Source organism: Fonsecaea multimorphosa (assembly GCF_000836435.1).
Source record: "Fonsecaea multimorphosa CBS 102226 unplaced genomic scaffold supercont1.4, whole genome shotgun sequence".
In the NCBI taxonomy this organism is placed as follows: Eukaryota; Fungi; Ascomycota; class Eurotiomycetes; order Chaetothyriales; family Herpotrichiellaceae; genus Fonsecaea; species Fonsecaea multimorphosa.
The window spans coordinates 212,363-229,320 of record NW_015971638.1 but is presented as its reverse complement, the minus strand read 5'-3'; the positions used below and the strand labels follow the sequence as shown (position 1 = coordinate 229,320).

The 16,958-nt window shown below is 53.2% G+C and overlaps 9 protein-coding genes across 9 annotated transcripts; 5 read left to right on the top strand and 4 right to left on the bottom strand.

Moving 5' to 3' along the window:
• Positions 1-445: 445 nt before the first annotated feature.
• On the top strand, positions 446-1,788 carry Z520_02718 (uncharacterized protein; the record flags this gene model as incomplete). The annotated part of the gene is made up of 5 exons (XM_016773231.1): positions 446-497; positions 557-564; positions 617-821; positions 873-1,071; positions 1,158-1,788. The coding sequence occupies 5 exons, from the start codon at positions 446-448 to the stop codon at positions 1,786-1,788; spliced, it is 1,095 nt and encodes a 364-aa protein (XP_016635288.1).
• A 617-nt stretch (positions 1,789-2,405) lies between these two features.
• Z520_02717 (uncharacterized protein) lies at positions 2,406-3,692 on the bottom strand (the record flags this gene model as incomplete). The annotated part of the gene is made up of 1 exon (XM_016773230.1): positions 2,406-3,692. One exon carries the CDS (start codon positions 3,690-3,692, stop codon positions 2,406-2,408), a length of 1,287 nt encoding a protein of 428 aa, XP_016635287.1.
• Positions 3,693-4,400: 708 nt separating this feature from the next.
• Positions 4,401-5,874, top strand: Z520_02716 (uncharacterized protein; the record flags this gene model as incomplete). Its single annotated transcript, XM_016773229.1, has 3 exons — positions 4,401-4,936; positions 4,972-5,205; positions 5,259-5,874. The coding sequence occupies 3 exons, from the start codon at positions 4,401-4,403 to the stop codon at positions 5,872-5,874; spliced, it is 1,386 nt and encodes a 461-aa protein (XP_016635286.1).
• Positions 5,875-7,016: 1,142 nt separating this feature from the next.
• Z520_02715 (uncharacterized protein) lies at positions 7,017-7,790 on the top strand (the record flags this gene model as incomplete). Its single annotated transcript, XM_016773228.1, has 2 exons — positions 7,017-7,500; positions 7,588-7,790. The coding sequence occupies 2 exons, from the start codon at positions 7,017-7,019 to the stop codon at positions 7,788-7,790; spliced, it is 687 nt and encodes a 228-aa protein (XP_016635285.1).
• A 469-nt stretch (positions 7,791-8,259) lies between these two features.
• Positions 8,260-8,945, top strand: Z520_02714 (uncharacterized protein; the record flags this gene model as incomplete). Its single annotated transcript, XM_016773227.1, has 3 exons — positions 8,260-8,427; positions 8,550-8,698; positions 8,810-8,945. 3 exons carry the CDS (start codon positions 8,260-8,262, stop codon positions 8,943-8,945), a joined length of 453 nt encoding a protein of 150 aa, XP_016635284.1.
• Positions 8,946-9,475: 530 nt separating this feature from the next.
• Z520_02713 (uncharacterized protein) lies at positions 9,476-10,804 on the top strand (the record flags this gene model as incomplete). Its single annotated transcript, XM_016773226.1, has 1 exon — positions 9,476-10,804. One exon carries the CDS (start codon positions 9,476-9,478, stop codon positions 10,802-10,804), a length of 1,329 nt encoding a protein of 442 aa, XP_016635283.1.
• Positions 10,805-11,230: 426 nt separating this feature from the next.
• Z520_02712 (uncharacterized protein) lies at positions 11,231-13,762 on the bottom strand (the record flags this gene model as incomplete). The annotated part of the gene is made up of 3 exons (XM_016773225.1): positions 11,231-13,504; positions 13,551-13,652; positions 13,706-13,762. The coding sequence occupies 3 exons, from the start codon at positions 13,760-13,762 to the stop codon at positions 11,231-11,233; spliced, it is 2,433 nt and encodes an 810-aa protein (XP_016635282.1).
• Positions 13,763-14,260: 498 nt separating this feature from the next.
• Z520_02711 (uncharacterized protein) lies at positions 14,261-15,340 on the bottom strand (the record flags this gene model as incomplete). The annotated part of the gene is made up of 1 exon (XM_016773224.1): positions 14,261-15,340. One exon carries the CDS (start codon positions 15,338-15,340, stop codon positions 14,261-14,263), a length of 1,080 nt encoding a protein of 359 aa, XP_016635281.1.
• A 519-nt stretch (positions 15,341-15,859) lies between these two features.
• Positions 15,860-16,672, bottom strand: Z520_02710 (uncharacterized protein; the record flags this gene model as incomplete). Its single annotated transcript, XM_016773223.1, has 2 exons — positions 15,860-16,393; positions 16,457-16,672. 2 exons carry the CDS (start codon positions 16,670-16,672, stop codon positions 15,860-15,862), a joined length of 750 nt encoding a protein of 249 aa, XP_016635280.1.
• Positions 16,673-16,958: the final 286 nt, after the last annotated feature.

The window sequence follows — 16,958 nt, the reverse complement described above, 5'->3', positions numbered from 1 at the left end:
GCTAAAGGGCCACATGGGTGTGAAATCTGGTAAGCAATGTGCCACTGTTATCGGCGCCCGACCTGAACGGCAGTGATAGCTTGCGCTAGCTTACTGCACCCGAGATAGGAGATCGGCCGTGTATTGGTGTACGGCAAACTCTGACTGGCGAGATGACACAGAAGGATCTGATGGCGCACTAGCATTGTATTAAGGACCCGCTTCGGAGTACTGCACGCGGCAATGTCCACTTCTGTGGCCAGTGAGAACTGCTGGACTCTGCTGAAATACCAGGGGTTAGCAATGAATCAGACCATCTGGAACATAAAGTGTTGAAAGGGCCACAGACTTCTGGACTTGGCAGGGAAATTAAGCGAGCACAGACATATTCTAGAGTCCAGGTTGTTTTGATCTGTCCAGGGACGGAGGAGGCTCAACAAAAGAGACCTCGGTTGAAAGCGACATCATGACGGACGACATGGACAAGAGAATCCCAGTCTGGTTGGATGTTGACACAGGTAAGCCCAATCCGTGCTCGTCTGTATGGCAAAGTATGGTGGCTGCTGACCTTGCTCAGGGCACGATGTACGATCCTTCCCTCCATCACAGAAGAACACGACCAACTGAGAGACTGTAGGACGTCTTTGCCATCCTCATTGCGGCACATCATCCGCAGTTGAAATTCCTTGGTGTTAGCTCAACCCACGGCAATGCTCCTCAGGTCCACACGACGAACAACTCAAGCGCTGTCCTGAATGCTGTGGGAAGGACAGATGTCAAGGTCTATCCTGGATCGCTGAAGCCCTTCTGCCGAGACGAAGTCGACACACCCGACATTCATGGTGCACACGCCCCTGCGAGGGACCGTATGCTCAGGTGCTGACCGATCCCAGGTCCCACGGGTTTGGGTGGTACGAGTCTTCTTCCCCAGCCAACCACAAATATCGTCAAGGATGTAAATTTCCTGGTCGCCACTCGCGACGCCATCATGGCCCAGCCACCTCAAACAGCGTGGTATGTGGCGACAGGGCCTTGCACGAATGCAGCTCTGCTCTTTTCAGCCTATCCGGAGGTCGCCCACCACCTTGCTGGGTAAGTCGAGCATGCCTTTGGACCTGTCGCCGGGCCTCCAGTCCTGGAAATGAAAGGACCTTGCTTCTAATCGGGTGCTTTGCTAGTTTGAGCATCATGGGTGGTGCGGTCGGAGGCGACTTTTGCCCTCAGGTTTCGAAAGAGTTCGGCAAAACCCTAGGTCAAGGGGAAGGGTTTGGCAACGAGACTCCTTGGGCAGAATTCAATATCTATTGCGATCCCGAAGCGGCCCAAGCAGTCTTCTCGAACCCAGTGGTATCAGCGAAGACAACCCTCGTCACACTCGATCTGACGCATCAATGCCTCTCGACCAAGGAGGTCCGAGAACGGTTCCTGGGATCCGAGAAACCAAGCCAGCTGCGCCTTTTTCTTCACGAGATTCTTACCTTCTTCGCACAAAGTTATGTCGAGTGGTTCGATGTGTATGAAGGCCCTCCGTTACATGATCCACTCGCGGTTGCTGCCTTGTTTGGCTATTCTAGTGGCATATACGAGGAAGACGGCGATCGGTACAATGTCAAAGTTGTAACAGACGGAGCACATAGCCCATTGGATTCGGTCAGAGGACAAGTGGGCAGGACCATCGTGGAGAAAGTAGAGGTGGGACCAGATGGCGTTGTTAGAGGCGTAAGGATTCCTCGAAAGTTGCATACTCATGCATTCTGGGATGTCTTGGAGCAATGTACGAAGACTGCCGATGAGAAGAAATCGCGTTGATCAATGCTTCTCGTGAGATCAATTGCAGTGGCATCTGTATTGTGTCACCAGGGGGCAACTGGGCCGAGGCACTAGGCCACTTTGTTACTAGCCTGATAGAGCCCTTTACACAGTACTCCGTAGGTACTTACCTAGGTACCTAGGTACCTACCTCGCTACCTACCTGGTAGGTAGGTATCCGATAGCTGAGTGGCACGAGTGGCAGACTCTTCCTCCTTAACATTCAGAGAGACACTTTCATGAAACACCACTGCCACCAACTTGGTCATTGCGACCCCTGGATAACTGATTTTCCAGTCTGTCCAAAGAAAGCTCCAAACAAGCACATCCTGCTTTAGCACGAAGGCTAGGTTCCTTGGCCACTCGGTTATCGTCTTGTTTGACATTTTCCCGTGGACCATTAGGTTTCTGATCGTGCGCCCAGAATTCCTCGGACGCCGATCGAGTTGTGACACAGCGTTGTACACCAAGATCTCAACATGGAAATCACCATGATTCCCAGTGGCCATCGATTGCCCATCGCTTCCAAGCATATCTTGCATAGTACAACCGTCTCAAATGGCAAGGACTATCCGCGCATCACAACCTCAGAGAACGACTGTCTCAGTTGCCTCCACTTAGGCTGCATCAAGCTCATCTTCCCATGGTATCCCCTCGAGAGAGCCGAAAGACTTGGCCTTCATGGCAGCTGCTTTGGCCGCCCAAGCCACAGCTCGAGCGATGTCAAACCCTCCTCCCACCGAGAACTTCTGCCGGATGTACTGAACCGCATACGCCCCGATGAAGACGCCGCCACAGCCTGTTGTGTCGACGACCTTTTCGACATCTGCAGCCTTGTAATCGGAGATGTGTGTTTTACCGTCTTCTGATCTGGAACCAGCCACCCCTCCATGGCCTCCAATTGTGACAACAGCGTACTTCATGCCGAACCCCAGCAAGGATTTGCACAGTTCTCTTCCCCTCGCTATTTCCACTTCTCGATCTCCCTCTTGTTCGAACCGTTGCCCTGACACGTTGCTCGCGGTCGAGCGTTGGTTCAGTAGGTCTTCGGCTTCGAGCTTGTTGACGATGAGGTGTTCCACAGATCCAAGAATATCTCGCGGGAAGCTGTCCATTACTGGGGCTGCATTGAGCAAAACCGGGATCTTCTCCTCTGCAGCCTTCCTGATGAGGTGTTCAACGGTCTGAACAGGGATTTCCATTTGCAGAATGAGGAGATGCGGTGAACCTTCGCGAAGATCCGCCCGAATTTGGTTCGGAGTCAGCCTGTAATTGGCACCAGGACAGACCAGCACATTGTTCTCGCCGTTCTTTCCTAGGGCAATGCTCGCTCTCCCGGTCTCCTCGTCTCGGCACTGAAGGATATGTTCAGTGTCAACCCTGTCTGCGTAAAGAGCTTGCACTATCCGGTGTCCCGCTTGGTCTTCTCCAACGGCACCGATCATGCTGACTTTAATGCTAACATTCTTAAGGTCCTGGCTACTAGGTCTTCTGGCACTCGGAGCGTGATAGGATTCGGATCTCCGGGGAAAACGTCCTGCACCACCGGGGCTCGCACTGCGAGCGTGTGAGAGTCTTGCACACGCTATTGCTTGGATGGCTCCCTTGCCCCCAGGGGCAGTCTTATGCTTGGCAATCATCAAGGTCTCAGATGGTTGCGGGAGACGGGGTACAACCCAGATGTGGTCAAAGTTCAGTGAACCTATGACGATAACCCGGAATGTATCAGAGTACAGCGGAAGTTGCTGATTCGGGGAGCCCAACTCGCTATGGCCGAACTCGGCGCTCGAACGAGACGGGGTGGCTATGCTTGGGCGGCGTGTAGCCTCCGAAATTGAACCACGAATACTCGTGCTGGCATTTTTACTGAAAGGGAAGCCAAAGGGCGTCGAGCTGAATGCCATGGTGAAGAGATTTGGAGTTTTTCTTCTTCCAGGTGATGGAAAGATCTCAGTGACCGGACCATGGCTTTTTCTTGACGTGGATGTACGACTGACATTCCATCAGGCAGTTAGGCAACGAGCAGTTTCCATCCTTGGTCTCCAAGAAGGCAACGACTACCAACCAGATGACGCAGGCAGACAAACCTCGGGCGAATTGGGTCCAAGCCAACTCACACTTCTCGACGACAAGGCTAGCAAGAGAAATTCCTGGTTGGCTTTTCAGCTGCTGAGGCGCTGACACAAGCAGGCTTCACGTCTCGGTTTTGGACATGCCAGCCGATCATTGGGACAAACCCCGGACTTGTGGCTTGTGCGGCTCAAGGGATCATGCACCATGTGCCAATCAGATGCCAACGCACCGCCCCTTCGCTTGCCGACTCCTCAGCTTTGCCACAGAGCATGCTGTGTAACCTGAGAGGCAAGCGGTGGTTGGTTGTCACGATTCTGGCGAAAACACCTCAATCAAGCACCCCGCTTCAGGTCTCATGCTGCCTGATGGGAACCTCGTCGATTGACGTTGATGCCTTGTAGCAATTATTCAAAAAGAGCAGGGCCTCCTGACAGCGAGTATTTGAGGCTGAAGAAATCTGCCCGTTGTTCTTTCTATCATAGGACACATTCAGTGCCGGGCTGCTTTCACAGAGAGTGTTATAGCTTCTGACTGACAAGATGAGCGCTCACTACGAAGACAACTCTGACTCGTCAGGCTTTGCTGATCTAGAAGACTTTTATGAACGCACGCGAGAAAAGGCCTCATCCGAGTCCTCGACAAGGCCACCTTCGCCGAGATCAAGACACGATGATCTTGATGTGCGAATGGAAGTGCTCATGCAGAGCCCGACCACCGATCCCGAGCAGCTCTCTATCATCCATCGCTGGTTGCATGACGGCCTGGATGCGCGCCAGACGCGTGGACAGGCTCAATCTCAATCCGGCGATCGAGTAACCTACGACCTCTCGATCTCTCCACGTGTTGCGGACAATCCCGCCGCATGGAAACAGCTTGGAAGTCAAGCTCCAGAGACAGTGCGAAGTGTTCGTGTCGAGTTCACTCGTCCCGGCAGACGATCTCAATCGGAAGGCGCAGGCTCTCTGGTCCCCCGCCAAATCGAGGAACTTGTCAAGAGCTTGAACAACACCAAGCGAATCAATGACGATCTGACACACAATGGACGCTACTCTAAGGTTTCGGTGCTGCCGATCATGTTTGAAACAGTGGAACCTGATCTTCAACTTCAAGAAGAGCTCAAAAGGCTCAAGAATGCTTCATGGCACACTTTAACTTTCTTGTCTACGATATCTTCAAGATCCCAGAGAAGAACGCCCAAAACACGCTTGCGAAGAAGATTGACGAACTGATAGAAGAGCATGGGAAGAAGGATGAGCTGGTTATTGTCGTTTACGCCGGGCACGGCTTCAACCCGCTCGACATCCCGGGAGGACAAAGTGGATATGGTCCGTCAGTGTGGATACCGTAAGTCTGCAATGCTCTGTCCCAAAATAACGGAGTCTAACCGGGTTCATCAGTCGTCAGAGCTCGAGATACACGGAAGGCGTGAACTGGTCGAACATACAGCCATTACTCCACAGCGCCCCGTGCGATACACTCATCATCCTGAATTGTTGCTTTGCAGGAAATGCTGTATTGGGTGGCATGAAGGGCACCAACGAGATTCTGGCAGCCTCAGACCGCCAAAGTGTTGCATACGCATACGGCCGTTCGTTCCTGAGAGCTGTGATTGAAGTCCTAGGTGAATTGAAGACTTCAAGGTCCAGTTTGACCATCAACATGCTGAGGGATCGACTCGATGAATACAATAGGAATGACAGAGACGAGTGGAGAAGGATCACGTCGCCATACCACAAAAGGTACCCCAACCTTGACCATCCGAGCATCAAGCTTCGAGCTTTACCGAGCTCGAGCTCGAGCTCGACTAGTGCGACCAAGCGCCCGACCACCTCGACGCAGAGCCTTTACAGCCCCTCATTCTACGTGAAAGTATCGCTTGACTCTCCAGACACACTGTCGTTGGCCGAATGGACTTCATGTTTCGAGAGTGCAAATTACCCCAGTGACGTCAAGCTGCACTTTTACACCGAGGAGTCCTTGCGCAATGGTTTCAAGGGAGATGATGGAGAATGACTTGGGAGAAAATCGCAGACAGTCTGAAAGGTTTATGTCGAGAGTTGCGGTAACTGTTGACGTGGATGTTTACTGACAATCCATTGCAACGAGTATCTTGTATGCTTACACCCAAAAGGCAATGACTACCAGCCGGCGCCATCTGAACAGACTGGCGCAGGGCAAAAACTTATTCATGAAGCAGCTCAACTCTGGTTCATGATAAGCGAAACTCGCCCTTGCGGGTTGGTTTTTCTCGGCCGGTTATACTACAGATATATAAGTTGAGTCCAGGAGGAGGAGGAGGATGAGGAGGTTCGAATCGAGGTCCTGCTGCCTGCTAACCCGTTATTGCTAGTTTGACCAGACAGGACCTAGATTAGGTGTGCTCAAGGTGTGGATCGAACTCGGTGTTTTTCGCCCTTGTCGTGGTAAGGGGGTCTTGGTGTGATGGTCAAATTCGAAAGAATAAAATATATACAAGGAATATTCTTTTTTTGGACCAGACCCGGTGGGTGCATGCTCTTGGGACGTCTGAATGTGAATGAGCAGTGATGTGGGGACTTTCAACGCTTGTATTTCCCATTCACTGTGCCGGCAACGGCGAAAGGAAAGATTTGGATCAATTACGAGAGCCTACGAAAGAAGAGGAGTCTCTATATCGCCCAGTGAGTGAGAGGATACTATATTCGTCCTTGAGCATGAGGCAGTGCTGACCCCCTGCTGGGTGGCAAGGCTGAACTGAACTGGTCTTGCGGGTGAGAACCCCAGAGCATGCACCCCACACAAGGCTGTGAAGTTGAGTCCTCCTCTACTCCGTCTCCCACTGACCCCGGAAACAAAGCCGCGTTTTCTCTAGAGAATGAGTCAAGAGCGTCTGAGCAAATTATTGAATGCATACCTATCTTTTACCTAAACCATTGCCTAATATCCGCATGTAGCTGGTGAGTCACCCTTGTCGTCCTCCGAACTCGGTGCTTGGGGACCAAAGAAGTACTCGGTATTTGAACAGAAGCCCAAAAATTGAGGACGATCCAGCATTGGCATTTCACGCAACTCCTCGTTTTGAAAAGCGTTGTGTTTGAGCCTGGGGGTTCCATACCTCAGCGATCGGGGCTCCTTTTTCTTTTCCTGTTGTTTTCTTTGCAAGGGTAAACCACACCATGGCTTCTTCGGCGCAGTCTCCCTCGCCGGTACGAGCTCCGCCGCACGTATTGGCTCTCCTGGATCGACTGCACGCGGCGTCTCGCACGCAGGAAGACGCGATCCAACCCGCAGAAGTCGAGACGCAGGGGTTCGACAACTACATGAGGGACAAGTTCATCGCGCTGGACCGCGACAAGGCCGAGTTCGTGTACCAGCTTTGCGGGGCCATCAATGCCAAAAACGTCGTCGAGGCCGGCACCAGCTTCGGGGTTAGCACCATCTACCTCGCGCTCGCCGTGTCGGCGAATGTCAAGAATGATGCCGCGGGAGGAAAAGGAGTGGTCATCGCGACCGAGTACGAGAAAGCAAAGGCCGACAAGGCCCGTCAGCACTGGAAGGAGGTAGGGGAGGATATCACGGGCTGCATTGAGCTGCGCGAGGGCGACATTCGCGAGACCCTCAAGAAGGATTTACCCGAGATCGACCTGCTTTTGTTGGACAGTAAGTCTCTAAGCAGAATTCCCTTGCCTTCTTTCTGTCATCGCACTCGTCGGTACTGGTGTGTTTGTTGACCAACCGCACCGACAGTCTGGACTCCTATGGCCTTGCCCGTCCTCAAACTGTGCGTGCCCAAAATGCGGCGCGGCGCCGTGGTCATCGCTGACAACACCATCGGATCCGCCGACAAGTACAAGGACATGCTGGAGTACATGCGCGACCCTGGCAGTGGGTTCAGGAATTTGACCCTGCCGTACACGAATGGGCTGGAGATGAGTGTCTACATGCCGTAGGAGGGAGGAGGGGGCCGTTGATGTACAGCCATTTAGCGAGGCAGACAGTCACTTACTCAGTGAAGGGTGCCTCGTTATGACTCTCTCGGTGCTTTGTGCAACTCTTGGGAGAAGAAAGATGCGCACGGGCTGGTGGACAACATAGTGGGCAATGGTCGGATAGCGGCAGGCGCATATACAGATCATGCAGCCTGCGCCGTGATTGTCTTGCTTTCATTGTCAGTGATTCACCTCGCCGGCTTCTTTGTTCTCATCGTGTGTTGCGGTGACGCGTGCAGAAAAACTATTCAAGTCGAAGTGTTTCTCTTCTCTTTCACTTTCACTTTCCATTGTCTCTTTCTCACAAGCTCGACCCGTGGCCCTTTTCCATTACCGACAACGACTCCACGACCTTGGACGTCAGAGAGCCCATCTCAACTCCGTCAAATAAAGTCAGAGGTGCTCATTCAAGTCATTCGTCCCCACAAAGATGAATTCCCGCTCCTCCGGGGTTTCTGCCTTCCTGCTCGGTTTGCTGGGCTCTGTTGGCTTTGTCACTGCAACGCTTTCTGCTGAGGGCAGTCCTGCTGCTGAGAATGGGATTCAGTTCAATGCTACCAACGCTGCCGCTAAACTGGGTGATCGAGCCACCAACGGCGTGAGTTCTCTCTCTTGCCTTGCTTTCCCTTGCCTCCAGACCTGCCGACCTCACGCTCATTTTATGGGCGATACCTGAGGTCTCGAGAAGACTCCGGAATATCACTGACTCGTCGGCGCTAGATCTACATCTGCCAATATCCGCAATGGAAAGGCACGTGTTTCTGGACACCAATCGACCCATCATCCTACAACGAATGCGCCATCATCACATCACACGGTGGCTGGGCTTCGGTTGGGCCTGATCAGGGCGTTAAGGTCGATCTTTATCGGTAGGTGGGAACCATTTGACACGTCATCAGTTTGCGCTCCATGTTGTGGCCTCAGTGGTTCTGTTATCTGAAAGAGACGAACTCATTCCAACGACTGACTATGTTATGTAGTGATACCGCATGCCAGCAACCGTTCTGGGCAGGTCTGGTCTACCCGGGCTCCGACGACGTGCCTGCAGAGGTTGCGGCTCGAGGGCTTCCTGCAGTGACTGGGGATCAGTTCGGAGCAGTCTTCAGAGCACCGTGAAGAGCAGGATAGGTTGGGTAGGGGAGGGGTCACACGGTCCGTGCTCTGTGAAGTTGTCTAAAGCACAATGCGAGAAAGGAGTTGAACAGACAGATGAGGTCAAATAGTGCCGTTCATGGTCATTACCAACATTCAATGCAATCCGAGACTCGTCAAAGAGCCAGATCTCGGGCCAAAGGTGCAGTCTATTCGGATCTGTTCACGCCATTTGTGAGCGCCTTGAAGGAGCTGGTCTGACGGAGGCATGCTTCATGACGTGGAACAGAATAACAGGAAGATGGTGAGCTGTGCTTTGACCCTCGAACTGGGTTTGTGCCATTGTAGCGGTATATTTCCGCTCCCCAACAGCCAACTGCTCGGGACGCGCCCCAAACGCCCTTGACGCGTCTCGAAATGTTCAAAGTGACGTCTGCGCTTGTCAATGGAAAAGCCCAACGCAGACCATGTAACCACTTTCCCCCCTTCCACTGCGCCTTATTTTTTTACTCTCCCTCTCCCTCTGCTCTCTTCAACAAGAAAAGAGAAAAAGAATGCCCTCCTCCCCCGCCATCCAACAATCCCTCAACGGCCTCCTCCCAAGCCACGCCGCCAATTCCCCGGCTGCCCTAGTCCATCTCTGCGAATCCCTCCTCGCGCAATCCCGCCAGCGGGCCTCGCACCTGAAACCCGAGGAAGAGATCGCCCGTGCCTATGCGTGTTGCGAGATCGCGTGCAACAGGCTCAGAGTGAAGTGTCGGTTGCCCGCGGTCAAGACGGGAGGGGCACCCTGTAAGCCGGCCGTGTATAAGAAGTTGGTGGCGTTCTTGGAGAGGGTGTTGGATGAGGATGGCACAACGCCCAAATCGACGCCGGGAGGAGGGAGGAAGAGGACGGCAGACGGGGCATTGAAGCGGATGACCGCTGAGAGCGAGCCAGTGACACCCACGAAATCTACAGCAGCGGGACGAAATGAGTTCCTTGGAAAAATCAAAGCGAGCAGCGCGAGGAGGAAGGCTACCGAGAGCGACAACGGAAAGAATGACGGCGAAGCACCAGACTACACGATGCCCTTCATCCGCAAACTGTGCAAGACCTTCTCAACGCCCCTGCTTGCCCCGCACGTCTACACCGGCGTCTGCATCGTGCTGAAACTCAGCGGTCTGTGGCCGCCTCCGGACGAAGACGCACCGGGCAACGACGAAAAGTCCTCCCAAGAGACCGAAACCGTGACAGGTCTCCTGACCGCCCTCTATCTAATGGCCTTGACGCGCATGCAGACCGCAACCATGACAACTGGTGTATATAAGTCTACGTGCGCCAGGGCTGTCGCAGTCCTGGAGTATCAGCCAGGGACGAAAGGCGTGGAGGAGTGGATCCGCCGGATCAACCGCGAGGGTTACTGTCGCGGCCAGGACTGGTGGGCCAGCGTGCCGGAGAAAGTCTTTGATTTTGATCCGAGTGTCGATGGCGCTGGAAAGGGGAGTCGTGCAGGTCGATTCGACCGAGGTGGCGATGAAGACGGCGAAAACGGAGACGACGACCAGGAAGAAGAAGAAGAGGATCCAATCCTATCGGGACGACGGAGACGCAATCTCGTCCTCGCCGCGGATGCCGCAGCGCGTGGAAGCAACGGCCGAAGCGCCATGCATCAAGACGACCTCGACCTCGAGGACGATCCCGACGGCGTCCTCCTGCCCGGCCTAGCGACCATGATGCAAGACGCTCTGGACCTGCTGAGCGCCGACCGAACGCGTGAGTTTGAGACGTGGAAGAAGCAATTTCTGCGCAGGCTGGACAGGGCGGACAAGGCCGCCGCCGGGCCTGGTGTGAAGGGTGGGAAGTACGCTGCTGCTCTTGCCACTGCTGCTGCTGTTGTGTGAACAGTGTTTGGTAACTATAGAATAAATGAATCAATTGCTTGAAAGATACCGACATTTCACAGTCCTCATCCTGGGTGAATCAATGAGCAATTCCAGAGGACAACAATGTCTGTCTCCAGGTATATGAACCTTCGATGAGGAGGAGCAGGGCATTTGCTCTGTGACACTTAGTACTTGCTACACCTCGACCCGTGCCTGGTACTTGTGTACACAGATGAATCCGGCTCCGCTTTCTCTTCTTTGCTTGGGGGTATCAATTTTTGACGAAATCTCAATCAATCTATCTGGCTATTGTACACGAAACCCGTACACAGGGGGGACAGTGTGCAAATGCTCTGCAATGCCTGATTTTGTATTTGCTTGCTGTTCGGGCGAAGAACAAGTATCCTCGCTGTCAGCAACCAAACCGTCGTCACAATCCCCTTTCTAACCCCGCCGTCCTCTCCCTCGTGCTCTGCCGCCTCCTCGGCCACCTCCTCGGCCACCTCCTCTCCCGCCGCCGCCGCGATGGTTACCACGACCTTTACCACCGCCACCACCACCTTGTCCATGTTGACGCGGTCGGTCACGATACGCCTGAAACTCGGCACTCTCGGGTCTCGGCCCCTGCTGCATCTTGGCATCTCTCTCTTGCTCACTGATGTCGAATTTGTTTTCAATCCCGATCAGCTCGCAGTACGCGCTCGTCTGCGGATTGCTCACCTCGCGCGGCATCTCGTCAGGCGCAACCCGTAGACTCGGGTCGTAGACTGGCGCAGTCACGCTGAAGTTCTCTGGAACTTGCAGTTTACCGGGCTTGACCACATGCTCGGCGACCCATTCCAGCTCTTCGACAATTCGGTCAGTGTAGTACGTCTCCCCCCGATGTGGAGGAACTCTGTCTTTCGGGTTCCCGCCGAGTTGAAGCTCCGGGGCAAAAACTCGTTGGATGGCAAGCCACTCCGGGTCGTAGCAAAGTTTGAGGGGACGCTGGATCTCTTCCTCCGGAGAAGTCATGGATTGAATTTCGAGAAGCTGGAGGAATTCCTGGTACATTTCGCATTTGCCAAGGGCTAGGAAGTAGGTTGTTTTATTGGTGATATCCTCCGGGAATGGCAGTGATGGAGAGACCTCGACTGGTTCCTTCTTGACGAAATTCTGCGATAGAGCCGCGAGTTGATCTCTTATTTCCTGGGGCACATCGTCGTTTCTTTGCACGGCCTGCGACTGCGCGGGTGGTACTGGTTCAGCATGTGACTGTTCTGGCATGCCTCCAATGCTTCGGCTGGCAGGTGGCTGCGGGTCGAATAGTTGTGCTCGTGGGTTCAGCTCCGACTCAGATGACATCCCAGAAGGCTCAAGCGAAACTTCGGAGCGACTTACTTCGCGTCGCAGGGGAGAAATACCGGGCATTGGGGTGAAGGATGAGGCATGCGGGTTCAGCTTGACACCACCGTCCTCGCTCTCTTCAGACAGACTCTGAGGCAGATCCAATCTCTTGATGCTGTCATTGTTGGTGGCTTTGGTTGCAGCAAAGATTTGAAGAGGTTTGCTTCCCGGCGTAGCAGCATTCTCACTAGGTACTGCGGTAGACTCATCATCGTCGCTCATGTCAAGATCGATAGCGTCTGGGTTGGCCACCGCGGGTCTTGGGGGTGCAAGCAAGCTAGCAGTGGCACCGTCAAACTGAGCTCCAGACGTGTCAGGTCGAACTTCGCTGTCTGTTACATCGTGGACCGAGTCCGGTAGCCCACTTTCTAGGCGTTGCCTCTTGGCCGGTCTTGAGCAGATGCAGCCGTCAAGTTGTGGGATAGGGTCCGGCTCCTCCGAGTTGACCTGGCTCCGAGTCGAGGATACCACCATACGCTCGAGGCCGTTCCCCGTGCCGACCTTGTTAAAAGTCTCATCGAATGAGTATTGTGGACCGGAAGGGTTGCCGGTCTTTTCTTCCTGCAGCCGTTCCGTTTCCCGCTCCCTTAAAATCCTGTCTCTTTCTTCAGCATCTTCTTGTTGAGCGGAGCCACGAAATTGTTGCCATGCTGACACTTGCTGGCGGTCTTCTGGCCGTGGTGTGACATTACTAGCGGTCAGAATGGATCTGGAGCTTGCCTGTTGGGAAGTGTCACTCTTGTCATGAGAGAAGACAGCAGCAAATTTGGTGTGAAGATGTGCAGAGAACCAATACGGCGGCCGCAACCGGTCCAAGCACTGTCTTGCAGCTACGCTCCCCAACTTCCCAGCAGCTGAATCAGTCTCGAAGTCCTTTCGTTTCCGGAAAAGCCATTTATAGTCTCCCGAATATTCGACACCTTGTGGCCAATCATGCGAGAGGCCGATATCGACCTGCGACCGGAGAGACAACAGTTTTCTGACATCGATCTCCCGAACATGATAGATGCTACTGATGTCCTCTTGGTTGTATGGAAGACGCTCGAAATGGGGTTTCCGGTAGTCGTATCCTTTCCAAATCCCGGTCAGCCCAGCTATCCGGAGAGGGCCCAGTCGAATCACATTGGCAGCACCGAGGTAGTAGATGTTCGGGGCAACCCATCCACCATAATAAAGTTCAAAGAGGTGATTGCTCGCTTCATGGTTCCCGCCAATGAAGACGGTGAGGTATGGGGCAGTTCGGACACCGCTGTAGTATTCATGGAAGTCTGCCATGCGTCTGTACTTTACGGGCATGGCTGTGACATTGAGGTCATGTTGGTTTCGTACTGCCTGCTGTCCATTAGCTTTTTGATGATGCGCGCACAAATGTACTGACCTGAAAATCTCCTCCGATTATCAACAAATCCACGCCGTCCCAGCCTTTGACGCGACAAGCCTCTTCCACTGAAGCGTAGATGGCATGGAGTGTCCCATGACCCTAAATCACAAGATTAGAGAACGGTCACAAAACTCCAGTTCCGCACCACTCACGCAACCCTCGACGGCGATCCGCACGCCTCTTTCCTTCTGCCCTTCAACTTCCGACATTTTCCCTCTCGATCCAGCGATTTTGGACGATGAAGAAGCGTGGCGAATGGCTACCACATTTTGCGAGGGGCGATTCAATGGCCGACCCCTCGAGCTACAAGGGCGAAACCTGTGGGGAAAGCTCGCACAAGGGGAAATGTCTGCGCTCCTATTGTAATGCCGGATCCGTGACGAGAATTTCCAGAGCCTTGGATTAAATCGAGACGTGAATAGGGGTGTCTTGTGCATTTACCTGGACGGCAGAAAGGACCACAGATGGAGGGAAACGAGCGAGGAACAAAATGTTTGGAGCCGCCGTGGCCATTTTGGCTTGGCAAATTCTGCCGCTTTTACAGGCTGGAGATCTCATCCTCGACGCTCCTTGGCCCATAGCGCTGTCTTTCATATATAAGTATCATTCCACGAGCCAAGGATCGACAGCAAATGGGAGCTCGTTGATTCATTAGGGAACCAGCACTGGGCATTGCTGAACACATCATACTATCAACCGTGTCGCCATCACCAGGAAAACGTTTCCCCCACCAGGTCTTCTGACAGCTTCCATAGCTTGTCCGCCTCCTCGCTCGATGTTGCTCGAGGATGCCCATCGGGCGAGATTTGACAGTCCTTCAGATATGCTCCCCATCCCTCTTTGCCGTCTCTAATCTCGCCAGGGCCTAGTTGAGGATCTACGGCGGCAACCAGGCTCGTTGCTGCCCCTGCACCCAGTGATTTGTACTTAAACTCCCCCTTTCGAGCCCTCGCGGCGATGGCATCCTTCTGTTCTTCTGATGAATGCCTCGACAGCTCCGTTGCAATCACTCCAGGATGGACGCCAGCACTCAGTATGCCGTGGGTCTCGTACAACCTTTTTGTAAGTCCGATGCCAAACAGTACATTGGCTGCTTTACTCTGAATATATGCCTCCAACGGAATGTACGACATTTCTGGCCAGTTGTGAATTCCCCACATCTTGAGGATCTTGTCGTTAGGGCGTTCTTCCTCGGGAAGATCTGTGGACTTTTTGTTGAAATTGATGTCGTGCCATCGGATGCCGTTGCATTCGGCTGCACCGGAGCTCACATTGACTATCCGTGTTGCTCCCTTCATATTGGACTTTGCTGCTTCAATGAGCTTTGGCATGATGAGACAAGTGAACAAGAAGTGTCCGATATGGTTTGTGGCAAAGATGAGCTCGATCCCGTCTTCAGTGATCGTGCGCTCCGGTATGGCAGCGACGGCGGCGTTGTTCACCACAATATCGATTGATGGCACATCGTTCCACGAGAGGACCTCCTTGGCTGCAGTTCGAACAGCCTTCTGACTGGAAAGGTCCACTATCAACAGGCGATAGTCGACGCCCGGCCATTGTTGCTTGAGCTCATCGAGACACTCTTGAAGCTTGGACAGATTACGTCCGGCGATGATAAGATGAGCGGGAGACTGGGACGCAAAGGCTTGGGCGGTTGTGAAGCCAATGCCCTTGCGGTTCACCCCAGTCACAAGGATTGTTTTGCCTCGAATGCGTTCAGGGAATGCTCTCGCGACGTCCAAGGCTTCGGTTTCCTTGTTGTATTCCGAATGGGTCGTTGCAGTCATCGTGGCTAATCGAGCATTGGCAGTCTTGAAGAATGAGGCTGGAATTGCTCCTTTGTGCTCGTGTCGTATGATCCATTGGCAGGATTTATACACGTTGATCTTCTGTTCCTGTTATACAGCGGGCATGCTGCTCAAAAAGTACCAAGTCGGCTTTGGGCGAGAGGGTGTCCACTATCTCCTAACCCCGGCGACTGGCCTCGCGACGTTTCTCCTCTTTTAGGAACTCCATGGCACTCTTGCTTGCGGAAATTCTCGTCCTTGGTCCATCGCTTCATCCGGTTCGTGAAATGAATAACAGGCTGGACTATTGGTGGTTGAGTTATAGGAATATTCGATATTTCAGCCAGATCGGCTAGCAAATGGTACTGAGAGACAGAAATTTAGTTCTTGCCTCGGCGCCGCCCTGCATCGTAAAGGCCTCAAGTGAAATGTTCGAGAGCTGTTCATCCTCGTCATCTCGACGTCAATGATGACGCACTTCTCAGCGGTTCCTCAAATTCATCAGACCACACGGCTATCTCAGAATCGATAGTCAATATCAAATTCTGATTTAACGGCCGAGTGTGGTCCGTCTTCACAATGTCTGTGTGTACATGAGAGAAGATTTAATTCAACACCGAGCTCTGCAATTCTCGTCTTTAACTGATCGATCTCGGCCTGTCTGCGTGTAAAATCTGTGAGAATTGATTCGTGTGCGGCCTTCAATACCTCGAGCCGTTTCTCAAGCGCTCTTATGTGGCTTTCTTTGCGCGCGCGGAATGCCTGCTGTGATGCGCGATTTTGAGCCCGGCGGCGCTCCTGGAGCAAAAATTGTGCATGGTCAACTATGAGGATTCCCATGGGCTTCGTACTTGCTTCTGAGCTTACCAATTTTGCCTGAGCCTGCAGCTCCTCAGTCGCTTTATCGCTTGGGTTTTGAGCACAAGGGACCGCCGACCTTGAGCCGCCCCTCTTGTCAGATGCTGGGGACGATTCTTGAAGGGCAGCACTTAGTGGAAAGACGGTGTCTAAAGGAATCTCCTCCCAACTAGACCAGGTACATGCTTGTGGACACTAGAGCAGGGGTTAGTACATGACCCAACGACAAGGCTAAGGGGCAAGGATGGACTTGCACACCGTCTCAGGAGCATCAAACGCTTGGTCTTGGCTCTGCGAAGCAGGGACAACTTGCATGCAGTTCTCGCCATGGCTCCAAGCTAGTTCCGCCACGATGTGCAAGTCATGGCCACAGCCACTGCATTGCTCTAAGCTGCTGAGGTCCTCGACGGCAGGGACCACGCCAAGAAGGCCTTGAGCCTGAATTTGCGCGGACAATTCATCTGAGAAATACATTGTACGTTTTACATCAAGACCGAAGTAAGTGTGGCGGGAGCGTTAGATCCGGGGTTCGGGTGGCGACAGACTTGATGTTGGTGTAGACACGAAGAAGTTGGGCTGCTCGGGCTTTATATCGCCACCATTGGTGGTGGCCTGGCCTCGCTCAAGGCCCAAATATACATATCCATCGTGATGGTTTATGTTGACATGGTGGCGCAATTCTGCATTTTACTGGTGCGGCTAATAGCTGGAAGCAGGTAATATCCATGTCGGGAATGGGGCAGGATTGGAATCTCTGTGT